Source organism: Hyperoodon ampullatus, assembly GCF_949752795.1.
Source record: "Hyperoodon ampullatus genome assembly, chromosome: 3".
NCBI classification, from domain to species: domain Eukaryota; kingdom Metazoa; phylum Chordata; class Mammalia; order Artiodactyla; family Ziphiidae; genus Hyperoodon; species Hyperoodon ampullatus.
This window is the reverse complement of record NC_136916.1, coordinates 104,673,883-104,690,050: the sequence shown is the minus strand read 5'-3', so window position 1 is coordinate 104,690,050 and position 16,168 is coordinate 104,673,883. Positions and strand designations below refer to the sequence as shown.

The following is a 16,168-nucleotide window of genomic DNA, read 5'->3' as shown; positions in this document are numbered from 1 at the left end:
CAGTTTCTTTTTAAGTACTTTTTAAAAAGATGGTCTCTTTTGACTTGCTTTTCTTTTTCCGTGATGAATCTGCAGGCAGAATTGCATCCTGGCTGATGAGATGGGATTGGGCAAAACCATTCAGTCCATTGCCTTCTTACAAGAGGTATATAATGTGGGCATCCATGGCCCCTTCCTGGTCATTGCCCCACTGTCCACAATTACTAACTGGGAAAGAGAATTCAACACGTGGACAGAGATGAACACTATTGTGTACCATGGCAGCCTGGCCAGCCGGCAGATGATTCAGCAGTATGAAATGTACTGCAAAGATTCACGGGTGAGTTGTATGTAATACAAATATTATGGTTTAGAGAGTAGGCCAAGGTACCTGGTATTTTAGAGGCTTTTATATGAATCAAAGACTTTTACTGAGACTCTCTGTGATTTAAGGCAAAATTTTTGTTTAGATTGTGCAGGGCATTTTTTTGACTTTGCTCTTTTTATCCAATGGATATTTTAATCCAGTGGAAATTCTGACTTTATTTATGAATACATATATTTAAAATAGAGTTTTATCAGCATTGATGTTTTCATCAAGAAAGAATTTTCCAGAATGAAATTCATTTAGCTACTTTATTAATTCCTTGATCCATATGGTGGTGAACGTAAGCCATGTCCTTTCTTTTTTTTTTAAAGTTTACTGAAATTTTCATCAAGATCAGTGCTTTTTGCTATGTAAGTTTGCAAGTAAAAATTTGAACCATTCATCTTTTCTTAACATTGAATTTTATGAGACTTTTTTTCCTACCATTAGTTTCCTGTGGTTTTTATTTCTACCAAACCAAATTTATTCAAGTCGTATTTTGTTGCTCTTAATTTTGCTAAGATAATTGGATTCTTCTGTCCATTTTTAGATAGTAACCAATATTATCACATACTACATTAGCTATTTCACTTTTAGCTTTATCTTGTATGTTTCAGCAGCACTCAACATTTGTGGATTTTAGTGTTTACCAACGGAAGATGTAGGGCTGAAATACATGAGGTAGGCATGCAGCAGAGTCAAAAATGTCCAGCTTCATTCAGTGAGGTCTGTCATTTTCCCAAGAAGCTGAGTGTGCTGAGGAGGCAGCGTATCTTAGATTCAGTGATTTGGCACTGTTTATCAGGAAGATGAACAGTGGCAGAGGTGGGTGGTGGTGCAGTTGGTATTTCCTATTAAGTCTGCCTGAATATAAAAAACGGATGTGTGATTTGGAAGAGCATCTCCTTTAAGTACATTTTAGGCCTTTTCTGACTTTATTACCTTCATGCTTAGGGGCGCCTCATCCCGGGTGCATACAAGTTTGATGCCCTGATCACCACTTTTGAGATGATTTTGTCAGACTGTCCCGAGCTTCGTGAGATTGAATGGCGTTGTGTCATCATTGATGAAGCCCATCGACTAAAGAACCGTAATTGCAAGCTGCTTGATAGTCTCAAGCACATGGACCTGGTGAGTTCCTCTCACTGACTTGTGGGCAGAAACACCTGGAATTAAAGAAATCCTAATTCCCTGTGGAATTAATATAACCTTAATTTAGCAGAGAAGAAAAGAATCAGAGTCTTGGTATTGGGTGGTGGGTATGGCCTGTGGGAATGGTAACCTGAAAGTCATAAAATTCATATAAATTTTAGAGTTGGTAGGTAATTGTAGGTTAATGGTTCTCAACTGGGTGGAGAGGTTGGGTATTACATTAGTTACCTATTGCTGCATAACAAAATATCCAAAAACTTAGTGGCTTAAAACAACTATCTTTTTCATGATTCTCTAGCTCAGCAACTTAGGCTGGGCTTGGTGAGCCCATTCTTTTGGTGGTCTTGCCTGGAGTCAGTAGTGCAGCTGTAGCTGACAATTGGTGCTGGTTGTTGGCTGGGTCATCTACCACAAGGCCCATCACCCACTGTGGGCCAGACTTTGCTTCTGTACATGATAGAGTCAGGGCAGTGTTCCAAGAGGGTAAAGGTGGAAGCTGCAAGGCCTTTGAGGCATAGGCTCTGAAACTCACATGATATCACTTCTGCTACATTCTCTTTGTCAGAGCAAGTTACAAGGCAAGCCCATGTTCAAGGGGTGAACCTTGATAGGAGGAACTACCGAAAATTATTGGCCATATTTAATCCAGCACAGGTACATTCTTCAGAGGGGGACATGTTAGGATGTCTGTGGGGAGTGTGGAGAGGCATATTTAATTGGAAAAAATGTATTCTGAATATTTCTTTATTGGCTTATAATATTTAAGATAAATTAATATGTTAAATAACATCAAGGGTTTTCTTGAATATTTTGTTTATCAAAAGAGGGAGCAAGTAAAAGAAAAGTTAAGAGAGTAGTCTGGTCCATTCCCATAATTTTACAGTTAAAGAAATGAAAGCTAAAGTTATATACTTGGTAGGAAACCCCAGAAGTCCTTCTGAGTTTTATCATTCTTCTGTGTTCTCCATTTCTAGGAGCACAAAGTGCTACTCACAGGAACACCATTGCAAAATACTGTGGAGGAACTGTTTAGCCTGCTTCATTTCTTGGAACCTTCACAGTTTCCGTCAGAATCAGAGTTCCTCAAGGACTTTGGAGATCTCAAGACAGAGGAACAGGTAGGAAGTCTGTCTAATGCGGTACTAACCCAGGACAAAAAAAGGTAAAGTTTGTACTAGGCAGATATTTACTGTCTTAGATATCACGGGCTGTTCTGAACTCCTTGTATGTAACCTTGTGCCTACATCATTTGTGGCATTGTCCAATGTCTACTTTTCTCAGATACTGGAAGGCTCTCATTGTATTTCTCCATGTTTCCACCTAATGTGAGAATGTTTGTCCTCATGTTAGTGATTTCTTTTTTCTGTGTATTGGGCACAGGTTCAAAAGCTACAGGCCATTCTCAAGCCAATGATGCTGAGAAGACTCAAAGAGGATGTTGAAAAAAACTTGGCACCTAAGCAGGAAACCATTATTGAAGTAGAGCTGACCAACATTCAGAAGAAATACTATCGGGCTATTTTGGAGAAGAATTTTTCCTTTCTTTCCAAAGGGGCAGGTCATACTAACATGCCTAATCTACTCAATACAATGATGGAGTTGCGCAAATGCTGCAACCACCCATATCTCATCAATGGTGAGGGAATTCCTGGAAAATACCTACATTTCTGTGTACCTTGTTTACTTTGTAAGTGATATTCCTCAGGAACAATGTATGCATTGACTGATCCATCCTTATTTGGGAATAGAGGAGATTTCTCCTTTTAAAACAATTCTCATGTGGAACGTCTTCCTGTAGTTCTTTCTACCCCTTTGATCCTGCATAATCTCCAAAGTTAAAAAGGATTTGCTGTTTAGAATTTCATGAATAAGAACTCAAGTCATTCTGTTCTGTCTTCACTGGTACTCCCTTTTGCTGTTTGTGTTTTGGATGCCAGTAGGGTGGTAATAGTGGTTTGCATGTACTATTCTGGTCCTTGTCCACATGCTTACATATATTTTACCCAGTTCTTAAGCCTGACTTACATGGAATATTTTGTATGAATAAAATTGAGGATGACTTAGGATTTTGGGGGTGCTGAAATTCTGTGTGTGAGAAACATTGATATCAAGTCAGATTACTCTTTTTCCTTTGCTTCCTTGTCTCAGTTAAATAAACTGCAGCCTTAGTATGTTTCTCTGGATCTCACCATCAGGTTTGATTTTTCTTTTGGCAGGTGCAGAAGAAAAAATCCTAACAGAATTTCGAGAAGCTTGCCATATCATACCTCATGACTTCCACTTGCAGGCAATGGTTCGTTCAGCTGGCAAATTGGTTCTTATTGACAAGTTACTTCCGAAACTTAAAGCTGGTGGCCATAAGGTTCTGATCTTCTCCCAGATGGTACGCTGCCTAGATATCCTAGAGGATTATCTAATCCAGAGGAGGTAAGAAAAGAGTCATTCTTCACATTTTGTTTACTATATACTCATAAAGCTGCAAAGAGTAGGAGGGTCTGGGTTAATTAAAGTTGACCAGGACTGGGATAAGAGAAGTGTTTAAGACTCTCACTCTCCACTTTCTGATAAAGTTTTTGGTGAACTAGAGATATAGAGGTACTGATATTAATCCCAGTCTGCTTTTTTGTTCTCTTTTTCTGCTTAGCTGATTAAACTTTCTTTCCTGTGATTCCCATACAGGTACTTGTACGAGCGTATCGATGGGCGAGTTAGAGGCAACCTTCGGCAGGCTGCTATTGACCGCTTCAGCAAGCCTGACTCAGACCGATTTGTCTTTTTGCTATGCACCCGGGCTGGTGGACTTGGAATTAATCTCACAGCTGCTGATACTTGCATCATCTTTGATTCAGATTGGAATCCTCAAAATGACCTGCAGGTAAAGGAAATCATTGTCTTAGGGACTAATCACCTAACCTGGGAGGTTTTGCAGCAGGATCAGGACCTCTTAGAAAGTCTTGTCTTTTAGAGAGTATAGAAGTGTTAGTTAGGTTACCAAACTTGTTCTGTAAAGGGTCAGATAGCAAATATTTTAGGCTTTGTAAATCAGACAGCCCCTGTTGTAACTACTCACCTCTGCTCTTGTACCACAAAAGCAGCTATAGACAACATGTAAATAAATGGGTAGAGCTGTGTTTCAACAAAAACTTTATTTACAGAAACAGGTGACTAGGATTTGCTGACCCCTGGTCTAGATGATGGGGCAATAATTTCATCTTGTAGTTGATTTTTGATTTTGAGTTGATTTCATGGCTGCTTTATAGATGGAAATTGGTATTTTGAATCCTTCTCCCCCCACCCCCTCTAATGTTATGTTTTTTGTTTTTTAAAATTAATTAATTTATTTTATTTATTTGGCTGCATCAGGTCTTAGTTGTGGCACGCGGGATCTTAGTTGCAGCACGCGGGATCTTTGTAGAGGCGTGTGGGCTTCTCTCTAGTTGTGGCGCACGGGCTTAGTTGCCCTGTGGCATGTGGGATCTTAGTTCCCCAACCAGGGATCGGACCCGTGTCCCCTGCATTGGTAGGGGGATCTTAACCACTGGACCACCAGGGAAGTCCCTCTAATGTTATGTTATCTTTGCCCTTCCTTCCACCAGGCCCAAGCACGGTGTCATCGAATTGGGCAGAGTAAAGCTGTGAAGGTGTACCGTCTCATCACTCGTAATTCTTACGAGAGAGAGATGTTTGATAAGGCTAGCCTCAAGTTGGGATTGGATAAAGCTGTGCTTCAGTCCATGAGTGGTCGGGATGGCAACATTACTGGAGTGAGTCTTCTTAATCTCTAGCTATACTTGTAACAGGTCATAGTGATGGAGGGACACAAAAGCTATTTTTGCATAGGAACCTGACCTCTCATTTGGGTTCTCAATTATTGTTTCTTAAAATATAATAAAATGTCATGATATGGTTAGATAATATTCTCTTGTAGTTTTTTCACCTTTCTATTGGATTTTGTAGATACAGCAGTTCTCCAAGAAGGAGATTGAAGATCTCTTACGGAAAGGAGCATATGCAGCCATAATGGAGGAAGATGATGAGGGCTCCAAGTTTTGTGAAGAGGACATTGACCAGATCTTGTTAAGACGAACCACTACCATCACCATTGAATCTGAAGGAAAGGGTTCTACGTTTGCCAAGGTATGTTCTGTCAGTGCCAGCGGCTGAAGAAGCAGAGAGAGAGAGACAGGACTCTCTAGAATTGAATGTATTTTTTAAATGTTTTTAAATATACTGGTTTCCCATTGTTCAAAAAAGTGGTATAGTCAACTTTACTGTTTCTTTGTTCCTCACTAGGCAAGCTTTGTGGCTTCTGAAAATAGGACTGATATTTCTCTGGATGACCCCAACTTTTGGCAAAAGTGGGCCAAAAAGGCTGACCTGGACATGGATCTACTCAATAGCAAGGTGAGCTTCCTTCTCCTTTAGGGAGGAAGTATTGCAGAAAACACATTACTTTCTGCAGTCTTCATAGCTGCTCTGATTCTTCAGTGCTGACCTTGGCTTATAATAGTATATACAAGGGCCATTATAAAAACTTTCTACACAGGAGGCCCCAGAAAACTACTTAGATAACTACCACTTAATTTCACTTCCTGAGTACCAGTAGATTATTTTGCATGTCCAATAAAGTATCTCTCTTTGAGTATCTACAAATGTTACATCCAAGGCTATTTCAATCTGATTGTCTTTAATTCCTTTCCCATGATCATATCGTGAAGAGAGTTACTTCTCCTTTTGTTCTCTGCATAGAATAACCTGGTGATTGACACACCTAGAGTACGAAAACAGACCCGCCACTTCAGCACTCTGAAAGATGATGACCTAGTGGAATTCTCTGATTTGGAAAGTGAAGATGATGAGCGGCCACGCTCTCGCCGACATGACCGTCATCATACCTATGGGCGCACTGACTGCTTTCGGGTGGAAAAGCACCTCCTGGTATATGGGTAAGAACCCACCTTGCCATCAGAGGTACTTCCTCTCCATCCTGATAGACACCTAGTTTACTTTTCAGATTGGAAGCTATGGTCAAAGTGGGGATAATGGGAAAAACTTTATTCCGTTACCATGTTTTTCCAAGATCTTTTTGTCTCCCACCTTTTGGGAAATGCGATTCTGAGGGACTGGGGAATATCATTGAATTAGAGTCCCCAGGAAAATACCAATATAATTTCTTTTTTTGGTTTTTTTTTTTAGTTGGGGACGGTGGCGAGATATTCTGTCTCATGGACGCTTCAAACGACGGATGACTGAAAGAGATGTGGAAACAATTTGCCGGGCCATTCTTGTGTACTGTCTTTTACACTATCGTGGGGATGAAAATATCAAAGGCTTCATCTGGGACTTGATTAGCCCTGCTGAAAATGGCAAGACAAAAGAATTGCAGAATCATTCAGGTGATTATCAAGTTTTTGCTTTTCATCTTTTTATAGGTTACCTAATCCTCTTCAGGTCCAAGGGTTTTTCTCAATCCAAGTCTTCGATGTATCTCCTTTCCCAGGTCTGTCTATCCCTGTGCCCCGTGGACGCAAGGGGAAAAAAGTAAAGTCACAAAGCACTTTTGATATCCATAAGGCAGATTGGATCCGGAAATATAACCCTGATACTCTGTTCCAAGATGAGAGTTATAAGAAGCACTTGAAACATCAGTGTAACAAGTAAGGATGGAACTTAACATACTAAAGCATTTTCCACCTCAAGCTTTCTACACTATTATTGAGCCAGTTCTTTCTCTATCCCTTCTAGGGTCCTGTTGCGGGTACGAATGCTATACTATCTGAGACAGGAAGTTATTGGAGACCAGGCAGAGAAGGTGTTAGGGGGTGCTATTGCCAGGTAAAGTTATGCTGTATTTTTCTTTATGCCATGGCTTATTCCAGAAAAGATTGGTGTATTTATTTCATTCTAAACTATTTTTGGGATACCTGATAATTAAGATCTGTATATCAGGTCTTCAGTCCTGTACAGTCGGCCTTTTGTATCCATGGGTTTTGCATCCTTTTGATCCATGGTTAGTTGGATCAATGGATATGAAGGGCCAACTGTATTCATTGGACGACACCATTTTATATAAGGAGCGTGAACATCCATGGATTTTGGTATCTGGGGGGACTCCTGGAACCAGTCCCCTGTGGATACTGAGGGACAGCTGTTCTTGATACCAGTGGAAGGAAATAGGCAGATGTATGACCATTTAAATTAATAGATAAAAGAAGATACCTGTAATAATCTTCCCAAGGATTGTCTACTTTAATTTCCTGCATTGCTATGCTGACTCTGCCTCTTATACCTTTAGTGAGATTGACATATGGTTCCCAGTAGTGGATCAGCTGGAGGTTCCAACAACATGGTGGGACAGTGAGGCTGATAAGTCCCTGCTCATTGGAGTCTTTAAGCATGGTAGGTATCTGCTTTTAGTCTGTTCTTTTCCCATTGTAGATTTATGTCCACAGATGGGATATTTAGCAAAATGCTCATGACCAATAATTATGTTTGAATGGGAAACTAGTCCTTAAATACCCTCATGAATACCCTCCTTCATTAGTTCCTATGAATAAATGTTTAAGAAAGACCAGATGGATAATTAAATCCCAAGGTAGGGAATCTCCCATTTGTTCTCTAATCACTGTTACCAATCTGTATGTAGTGGTGTCTAAGTTAAGCTTCCACAATCCGGGGAAATAATGCATGTCCACTCTTGTTAATAATAACCATGTTTAATTTGTATCACTTTCCTGTGGCTTGCTGAAAGTGTTCTTCTTGTATAACATCTTATTTGTCTAAATATTCAGCAGTTATTCTCATGTAGATGTGAACAACCATGCTTGAGTAAAACAAAAATAGAATATAAAAAGGGAGAAAACTTCCTTTTCAGTGTTGCCTAATAACAAATTCCAGGCATTAAAAGCAGTAAGTGCTAACTTCCAGCCTAGTGACTTAGTGAATTGGAATATCATTTCTTTTTTAATATACTTTCACGTTTACTTCTATAAAATAAAAGTAGTGGCACTTAATTAATGTTTTTGACATGTTTAATTGGATAGGAAAAACTGTGAGCATTTGTAGTCTTAGATTTACTTGTAAGACACAGAGGCTTTAGAAGAGTCCAAACATCCTGAAGTGTGTTCATCATTCATCAAACATTCAGAGTGCCTGTTTGTTTGCAGGTGCAGATCTCTTATCCTTTATTTGAAAATGTGTGACCTAGTTCTAAATCATTTAAACTTTTAAAAATTCCTCACTTATGTATTGATAGTAAGAATGATGTTAAAATATTACCTGTTAAATGGCTAAGTAAATCTATCACCATTCTCTATAAACACCGATTAAATTCCTGTTTTCAGTAACTAGTGATAAAACTCTTTGTGACTCGAAATAGCTGTAGAAATGTTAAATATCGTACTATAACCCAAGAGCTATCCAAGTTAAAATTTTCACTATATTTTGCATTATGATACCAAAGTAGCCCACATTGTTATTCCATCATCATACGAAGCTTACTTACATAAAGGCAAAATGAATCTCTGATTTTCTTCAAATTATGGCTCTTTTTCTTCTAGGCTATGAAAAATATAATACTATGAGGGCAGACCCAGCCTTGTGCTTCCTGGAAAAGGCTGGCCGACCAGATGACAAAGCCATTGCAGCAGAACATCGAGTGTTGGATAATTTTTCTGACATAGTGGAAGGGTAAGCATTAGTGTTTAGTTCTCTTAAAGCTCTATGTCCACCCTATGAAGGGTATTTGTTGCTTGTACTAAGAGATAACATAACTCTAGCCTTGACTGAACCCATTCGGATTCTTAGTGGTGGTTATACTCATGAATGATAAACTCTTAACAAATAGTGAGACCAGCAGAAAGGTCTCCATAAACTGGCCTAAGACCATACATTGCAGTATGATGCAACTAAGGGTGAAAATTAATGTTATTCCCAAATGGCTTATTTGACGTTCTATTCAGTTTTCTTTGCAACGCTTTTCTGTACAGCTGTAGTAGCTGAGAGGATAACTGGTTCTCTTGAAACGTAGTAGTCATGCAGCAATCCCATGCCACTTATATGATAGAGCCTCGGGAAATTTTAGCCCTGGTTTATCTCCCAGTGGCGGCTGACACATAAAGGTGTTACTCTGCCTGGATACATGCCTCGATGATGAGTTGCCATGCTAATACTGAGCCACCAGGTAGGGCATTGTTGCCCTGGTTTGGGTGCCAGTGAGTTTAACAAAACTTCTCACGTGGAGACCTGAGGGGCATGTGAAATAGTTGGCTTCGTTCATGAATACCCTCCCAGTCCTTTGTGATTGAGAGATTTCTCTTTGATGATCACAACCTCAGTTTGCCTAGTATAGGACCCTCAAAGGGAATTGGATTGTTTATTTATTGCAAATCATTTATTATATCATCCTTCTGCTCAATAGAGCAAAGTGTCAATAGTAAAAATAAGCAAGCATAGACCATTCAAATGAAGTAATAAAAATAAATACTAGTTGGGAAGGAGGGGGAAAATGGGTTAAACAATAAAAAGAGCTAGTAAGAGAAAGGAAATGTGCTGGTCAAAGTGTTTCTTTTAAAGTCAAACAGTTTAGAACTGAACTTTGTCATTTTCTCATGCCTCTGGATGATTTTAGGGTTGACTTTGATAAAGATTGTGAAGATCCTGAATATAAACCACTCCAGGGTCCCCCAAAGGATCAAGATGATGAGGTGAGGAATTCTCATTTGAGTCCAGCTTTTCTCTATTACTAAATAGTATTCTCCTATTCCCTGAATCATGTAGTATATTGATTAATTTATAAAACAAAATGGAAAGTACCATTTGAGAATATAAAGTATTAATGGAAAGGATTTTAACACCAGCTGGGGGAGATCAGGTATGGCTTTGTGGAGGAGGTGGGACCCAAGCTGGACAATGAAGTATATTATTTGACTACTTAATTCCTGAGTCCCACTGTCTTCAAGCCTTTGATAAGAACTGACTTTTCAGGTTTTATTTTCATATTCTTTTAGTTGGTTGGTTCCAATTTTCTGTGAGGGTTCCTTTCATTAGAAAATTTTCTGGATACCTTGGTGCCATAGAAGGACACACACGAGAAAGTGATTTCAGAGTGCCAATTTTACCCCCTTTTCCTCCCCTCTCCATCCTGTGGGGTGGATCTCCTTCTCTAGGGTGATCCCTTGATGATGATGGATGAGGAGATCTCAGTTATAGATGGAGATGAAGGTAAACTTCTAAGTCAACTAGTACAATTTTGTGTGGGGTGGTGGGGTTGGGGGACTGACTAAATTCTGTCCTTTCCTGGGATACCAGAGAGCTTTGCCTTTGGGTGGGTTGAAATACCAGTTATCTCTAGTACCTTTCCTGTACTTCCTGTTTATTCTACTTTGCTGCCCACAGCCCAGGTGACCCAACAGCCAGGCCATCTATTCTGGCCTCCAGGCTCTGCTTTGACAGCTAGGCTTCGGCGCCTAGTAACAGCCTATCAGCGCAGCTACAAGAGAGAACAGATGAAGATAGAGGCTGCAGAACGTGGGGATCGGAGAAGGCGGCGTTGTGAGGCCGCCTTCAAGCTAAAAGAAATTGCACGGCGGGAGAAACAGCAACGGTAAAATATGGCTGGGAATTTGAACTGAGCTGTAAGCTTGTCTTCAGCTATGGGCCCTATATTGAAAAGCATCTTAGGAAGGATTATTTGGAATTCCCTAAGAGGGACCTTCTTTTTCGTCTTTGTTACACCTCTGTGACGTAAAACCACACTTAATCATAACTCCCAGGAAGATCTCATATGTAGGCATCCTCATTGAGTTGTTTGTTTGCATCATTTTCCCCCTTAGCTTGCTAATTCTTAAATTCTTACATGTTACAGAGTACCTCTTCCTACCTCTTCTGCTGTCTTCTGGGGCTTTTTTTTTTTCTTTGCCCCAACTTTCATTTTTTGTGCATTCAGATATTCTAAGCCATACTAAGAAGTAACCATTCCCTGTGTTCTGATCACTGTTGCCTGATTCCTCTTCCCTTTGTAGATGGACGAGGCGTGAACAAACTGATTTCTATCGAGTAGTTTCTACCTTTGGGGTGGAGTATGACCCCGATACCATGCAGTTCCATTGGGATCGATTCCGCACTTTTGCCCGACTGGACAAAAAAACAGATGAAAGCCTTACCAAGTATTTCCATGGCTTTGTGGCCATGTGCCGCCAAGTGTGCCGCCTTCCCCCAGCAGCTGGAGATGGTAAGCAAGACTGAAGCGTCTTGGGTGAGTGGGGATGGATTGTGACAGAACCAACTCTTGGTTCATTTCTTCTTCCACCCTTATCTCTTGCAGAACCCCCAGACCCTAATCTGTTCATTGAGCCCATCACTGAGGAAAGGGCCTCACGGACTCTCTACCGTATTGAATTGCTTCGGCGCTTACGGGAACAAGTTTTATGCCACCCTCTTTTGGAAGATCGGCTGGCATTATGTCAGCCTCCAGGTCCTGAATTGCCCAAATGGTGGGAGCCCGTTCGGCATGATGGGGAGCTTCTACGAGGGGCAGCCCGCCATGGGGTGAGCCAAACAGACTGCAACATCATGCAGGACCCAGACTTCTCTTTTCTGGCTGCCCGTATGAATTACATGCAGAACCATCAGGCAGGAGCACCAGCTCCATCCCTATCACGCTGCTCTACTCCACTGCTACACCAGCAGTATACCTCGCGCACTGCCTCACCACTGCCCCTGCGCCCAGATGCTCCTGTTGAAAAGCCACCTGAGGAGACAGCTGCCCAGGTCCCCAGTCTGGAGAGTCTGACTTTAAAGCTAGAGCATGAGGTGGTGGCCAGGAGCCGACCAACCCCACAAGACTATGAGATGCGAGTAGCCCCCTCTGATACTACCCCTCTGGTTTCCCGGAGTGTTCCACCAGTCAAACTGGAGGATGAGGATGATTCAGACTCTGAGCTGGACTTGAGCAAGCTGTCACCATCATCCTCTTCTTCCTCATCCTCATCCAGCTCCAGCTCCAGCACTGATGAGAGTGAGGACGAGAAGGAAGAGAAGCTAAGTGAGTGCATGTGACAGGCTGTTGGCCCTCTTCCCCATTCCCCCCCCTGCTCTTTCCCTTCTTTTCTAAATGCATCCTCTGAGATTCAGATTTTGATCTGATAGAATATCAAAGGAGATCTGTTATTCTTAGGGCCTTTATTTAAAGCCCATGTAATACCATTCCTGTATAACTTTATTCGTCCACCTTTGCTTACACATTCTGTATGCTCTCTAGCTGCTGACCGGTCCCACTCAAAGCTCTATGATGAAGAAAGTCTCCTGTCCCTCCCTATGTCCCAAGATGGATTCGCAAATGAAGATGGAGAACAAATGACCCCTGAGCTGCTGCTGCTACAAGAAAGACAAAGAGCTTCTGAGTGGCCCAAGGTAACAGCCTCATTCCTGGACATGTCGAGTCTAAAAATACAGTGTGACGTATACAGAGAACAAGGAATAATAGATGGTTCTGGGTTTCTTTGATTGTGTTTAGTGCTACATGTTTTTTTCGTGAAACTTCCCAGTTGACTTTGGGATCTGATACTCTTACCTCCCTCCTGTCTGACTTATGATTTTGTTTGTTTGTTTGTTTTGTGTTTTTTTGTTTGTTTTTTTTTTGACTTATGATTTTTAATTATCCTGATAATGATGGAACTATTTTTTGTCACAGGATCACATAGCTAGTACTCAGGCCCTAACTGATTTATTTTTCCCCACTCAGGATCGTGTCCTGATAAACCGTATTGACCTCGTCTGCCAGGCCGTACTCTCAGGGAAGTGGCCTTCTAGCCGCCGGAGCCAAGAAATGGTAACAGGAGGAATTTTGGGGCCAGGCAACCACTTGCTAGACAGTCCCTCATTGACTCCAGGAGAATATGGTGACTCTCCGGTCCCCACACCACGAAGTAGCAGCGCAGCTTCCATGGCAGAGGAGGAAGTGTCCGCCGTCACCACAGCGGCAGCTCAGTTCACTAAACTTCGCCGAGGCATGGATGAGAAGGAGTTTACAGTTCAGATCAAAGATGTAAGCTGAGCATCTAGGCACTGGGAAGTGAGGAAGGGGTCTGTAATTCTTGCTGACTAGCTGTCTGAACATAATACTAAGCTTGTTTGGTCCACTGACTTTAAAAATGGGAGGAGAAGAAAAAAGCGCTCACAAAGATCCATTTAGGAAAAGTCACTGCACTAAAGGAAGGGATCTTATCTTGACTTGTATCTCCTGAGGACTAGATTAAAAGAAACCATATCTTTAAAAGAAATTTAATTGACACAAGGGTTCTTTTGAGTGGCTCATTTCTGGAGCCTAGAAACCTAGTTTTTAAAAATTGAAATCAAACTGTGGAAAAGCTATTAAAGTGATGCCCAAGTATTATGGGCCTTATTAAGTTAAAAATAAAAAGGAATCATTCCTACTGAAATTAAATCAGTGTTGTTTTACGGATGGAAAATTTTATTTTTCCTGATGCTCTTCCCTAATGAACCCTAGCAGCTGGTCATTAGGTACTCAATAAGTAAAATTTTTGAAATTGGTATGTGACAGGAATATCAGGATTTTGCCCCTGTGATGAGTTGCCATGCTAATACTGAGACATCAGGTAGGGAATCTTTTCCCTGCATTGGGTGTTGTTGAGATAAATTCTACTTCTCTTAAATCTACCTGAGGGGCACTAGGTCAAGAAATGAAATCTAAGGAAAAAATATATGTCTTCTTGTATTTCTAGTTTCTACCCATTAGTCAATGGCCTTTCTTCTCACCATCATTGAACCAGAGGATGACCCTTACCCTAAGTCCCCCTAAACTTGATTTTTATTTTAAAAACATGCCATATGATGTCTTGGGTGGGTGGGTTGTCTTCCTAGGAGGAAGGATTGAAGTTAACATTCCAGAAGCACAAGTTGATGGCTAATGGAGTAATGGGAGATGGACATCCTCTTTTTCATAAGAAGAAAGGGAACAGAAAGAAGCTAGTTGAGGTAAGTGGTAGAGAAAGTCTTTAACGTGATGATTAGATAAAATAGTTTTGTTCCCAGTAATTGATGAAGGCAGTTGGGATTGAGGGAGTAGAAGATACTAGTTCATGGCTACCATTGGCTCTGCTCCCCCTCCCTCCCTCCCCAAAAGAAGAGTATGTGCTCATGGGGGTGGATTCTGGGTTTGCAGCTGGAGGTGGAGTGCATGGAAGAGCCTAATCACCTTGATGTGGACCTGGAGACCCGGATCCCTGTCATCAATAAGGTGGATGGGACTTTGCTGGTGGGTGAGGATGCCCCTCGCCGGGCTGAACTGGAGATGTGGTTACAGGGTCATCCAGAGTTTGCTGTCGATCCCCGATTTCTAGCGGTGAGTGGCAGTTCCATGCAGCAAGATTTAAAGTCATTCCCTTGGTATTTAAGCTGTGTGAGAGGGAGGAAGCATGCCATATATTATGTCATTGTTTCTCCATCGGCAAAATAAGAGTAATTATACTTAGTCTTCCTACTTCACAGAGTTGTGAGGATCAAAATAATGTTACAGTACTTGTTAAACTAAATGCTAGGCAAATATTTACCATTGAACTATTACATAATGACCTAATTATTTTGGAGAAGTCTGCTTCATGGCAGTTTTCCAGTAGGACTAATCCTTAGTTTACCCACACAATAAGCATTTATGGTCAAAGTAGACACTAGTCCCTTAATGATTACTCCAGAGAAGATTTTTTTATTCCTTTAGGATAACTGCAGCTTTTCTATTGCAGTATATGGAGGATCGCAGAAAACAGAAGTGGCAGAGATGTAAAAAAAATAATAAGGCAGAATTGAACTGTTTGGGAATGGAACCAGTACAGACAGCTAACTCTAGGAATGGAAAAAGGGTGAGTGAGACTTGAGGTATTACCACTCTGTTCCCACACTAGATATGACTAGAGAAATTATTTAATGCTATTTATCTTTTTTCCAGCGTATGTTTGAGAAAATTTATCTTCAGTTCACAAATAAAGAAACCATAGTATTTTTACTGGTATTTTTACAGTCTTGTGGCATCGTCATCTCTAGAACAGCATAAAATTCTAAAAGCTAACTTTAGCACTTTAAGCATGTTAAAATGTAAGAATTAGTAAGATGTGTTAGAAAATTCAAGGCCTTATCCTGCTGTTCTACTGACTAGGGGATTTTAGGCAGATCCTTTAACTTTTTCAATCTGCATATCCTGAAAAGTTGAGGGTTTTGGAGCAGATAATCTCTTAAAAGTTTTATAATTCTATATATTTTAGAAGTGATTTGGGGAATTCCCTGGCGGTCCAGTGGTTAGGACTCTGCGCTTTCACTGCTGAGGGCCCGGGTTCAAATCCCTGGTTGGGGAACCTGCAAGCCATACAATGCAGCCAGAAAAAAAAAAAAGTGATTTGGGACCTACTAAAGAAAACAGTCATGGGGTTTCCCAACATAGAAGAGGTTGAGAACCACTAATAATACGCCAGTAATGGAAAAAGACAGGAAATCATGTTTTATAGTTTATAATAACAATTTTGGTCATGAGTGAATTCCATTATTTTCAGATGTACTTATACTTTTATCATGGTTATAGATTTGGTGGATTAAGAACCCGTAATCCTTTCCATCAAAATATAACTGCAAAAGTTTCTCTTGGCTCTGTTTGCCTTACTT

General features: G+C 40.7%; 1 protein-coding gene across 1 annotated transcript in view; it reads left to right on the top strand.

Moving 5' to 3' along the window:
* CHD8 (chromodomain helicase DNA binding protein 8) overlaps positions 1-16,168 on the top strand; it is a gene marked incomplete at its 5' end in the record, with an annotated part of 37,930 nt that overhangs the window by 19,280 nt on the left and 2,482 nt on the right. The window contains 25 exons of the mRNA XM_079701316.1: positions 76-319; positions 1,301-1,477; positions 2,473-2,616; positions 2,879-3,134; positions 3,715-3,925; positions 4,178-4,373; positions 5,095-5,262; positions 5,456-5,635; positions 5,792-5,902; positions 6,248-6,444; positions 6,695-6,894; positions 6,999-7,155; positions 7,244-7,333; positions 7,794-7,897; positions 9,058-9,187; positions 10,128-10,203; positions 10,666-10,720; positions 10,895-11,102; positions 11,521-11,729; positions 11,823-12,542; positions 12,759-12,910; positions 13,242-13,544; positions 14,381-14,494; positions 14,682-14,861; positions 15,259-15,375. Of these exons, the coding sequence (XP_079557442.1) occupies positions 76-319; positions 1,301-1,477; positions 2,473-2,616; positions 2,879-3,134; positions 3,715-3,925; positions 4,178-4,373; positions 5,095-5,262; positions 5,456-5,635; positions 5,792-5,902; positions 6,248-6,444; positions 6,695-6,894; positions 6,999-7,155; positions 7,244-7,333; positions 7,794-7,897; positions 9,058-9,187; positions 10,128-10,203; positions 10,666-10,720; positions 10,895-11,102; positions 11,521-11,729; positions 11,823-12,542; positions 12,759-12,910; positions 13,242-13,544; positions 14,381-14,494; positions 14,682-14,861; positions 15,259-15,375 (4,699 nt within the window). The remainder of the gene's footprint in view (positions 1-75; positions 320-1,300; positions 1,478-2,472; positions 2,617-2,878; positions 3,135-3,714; positions 3,926-4,177; positions 4,374-5,094; positions 5,263-5,455; positions 5,636-5,791; positions 5,903-6,247; positions 6,445-6,694; positions 6,895-6,998; positions 7,156-7,243; positions 7,334-7,793; positions 7,898-9,057; positions 9,188-10,127; positions 10,204-10,665; positions 10,721-10,894; positions 11,103-11,520; positions 11,730-11,822; positions 12,543-12,758; positions 12,911-13,241; positions 13,545-14,380; positions 14,495-14,681; positions 14,862-15,258; positions 15,376-16,168) is intronic.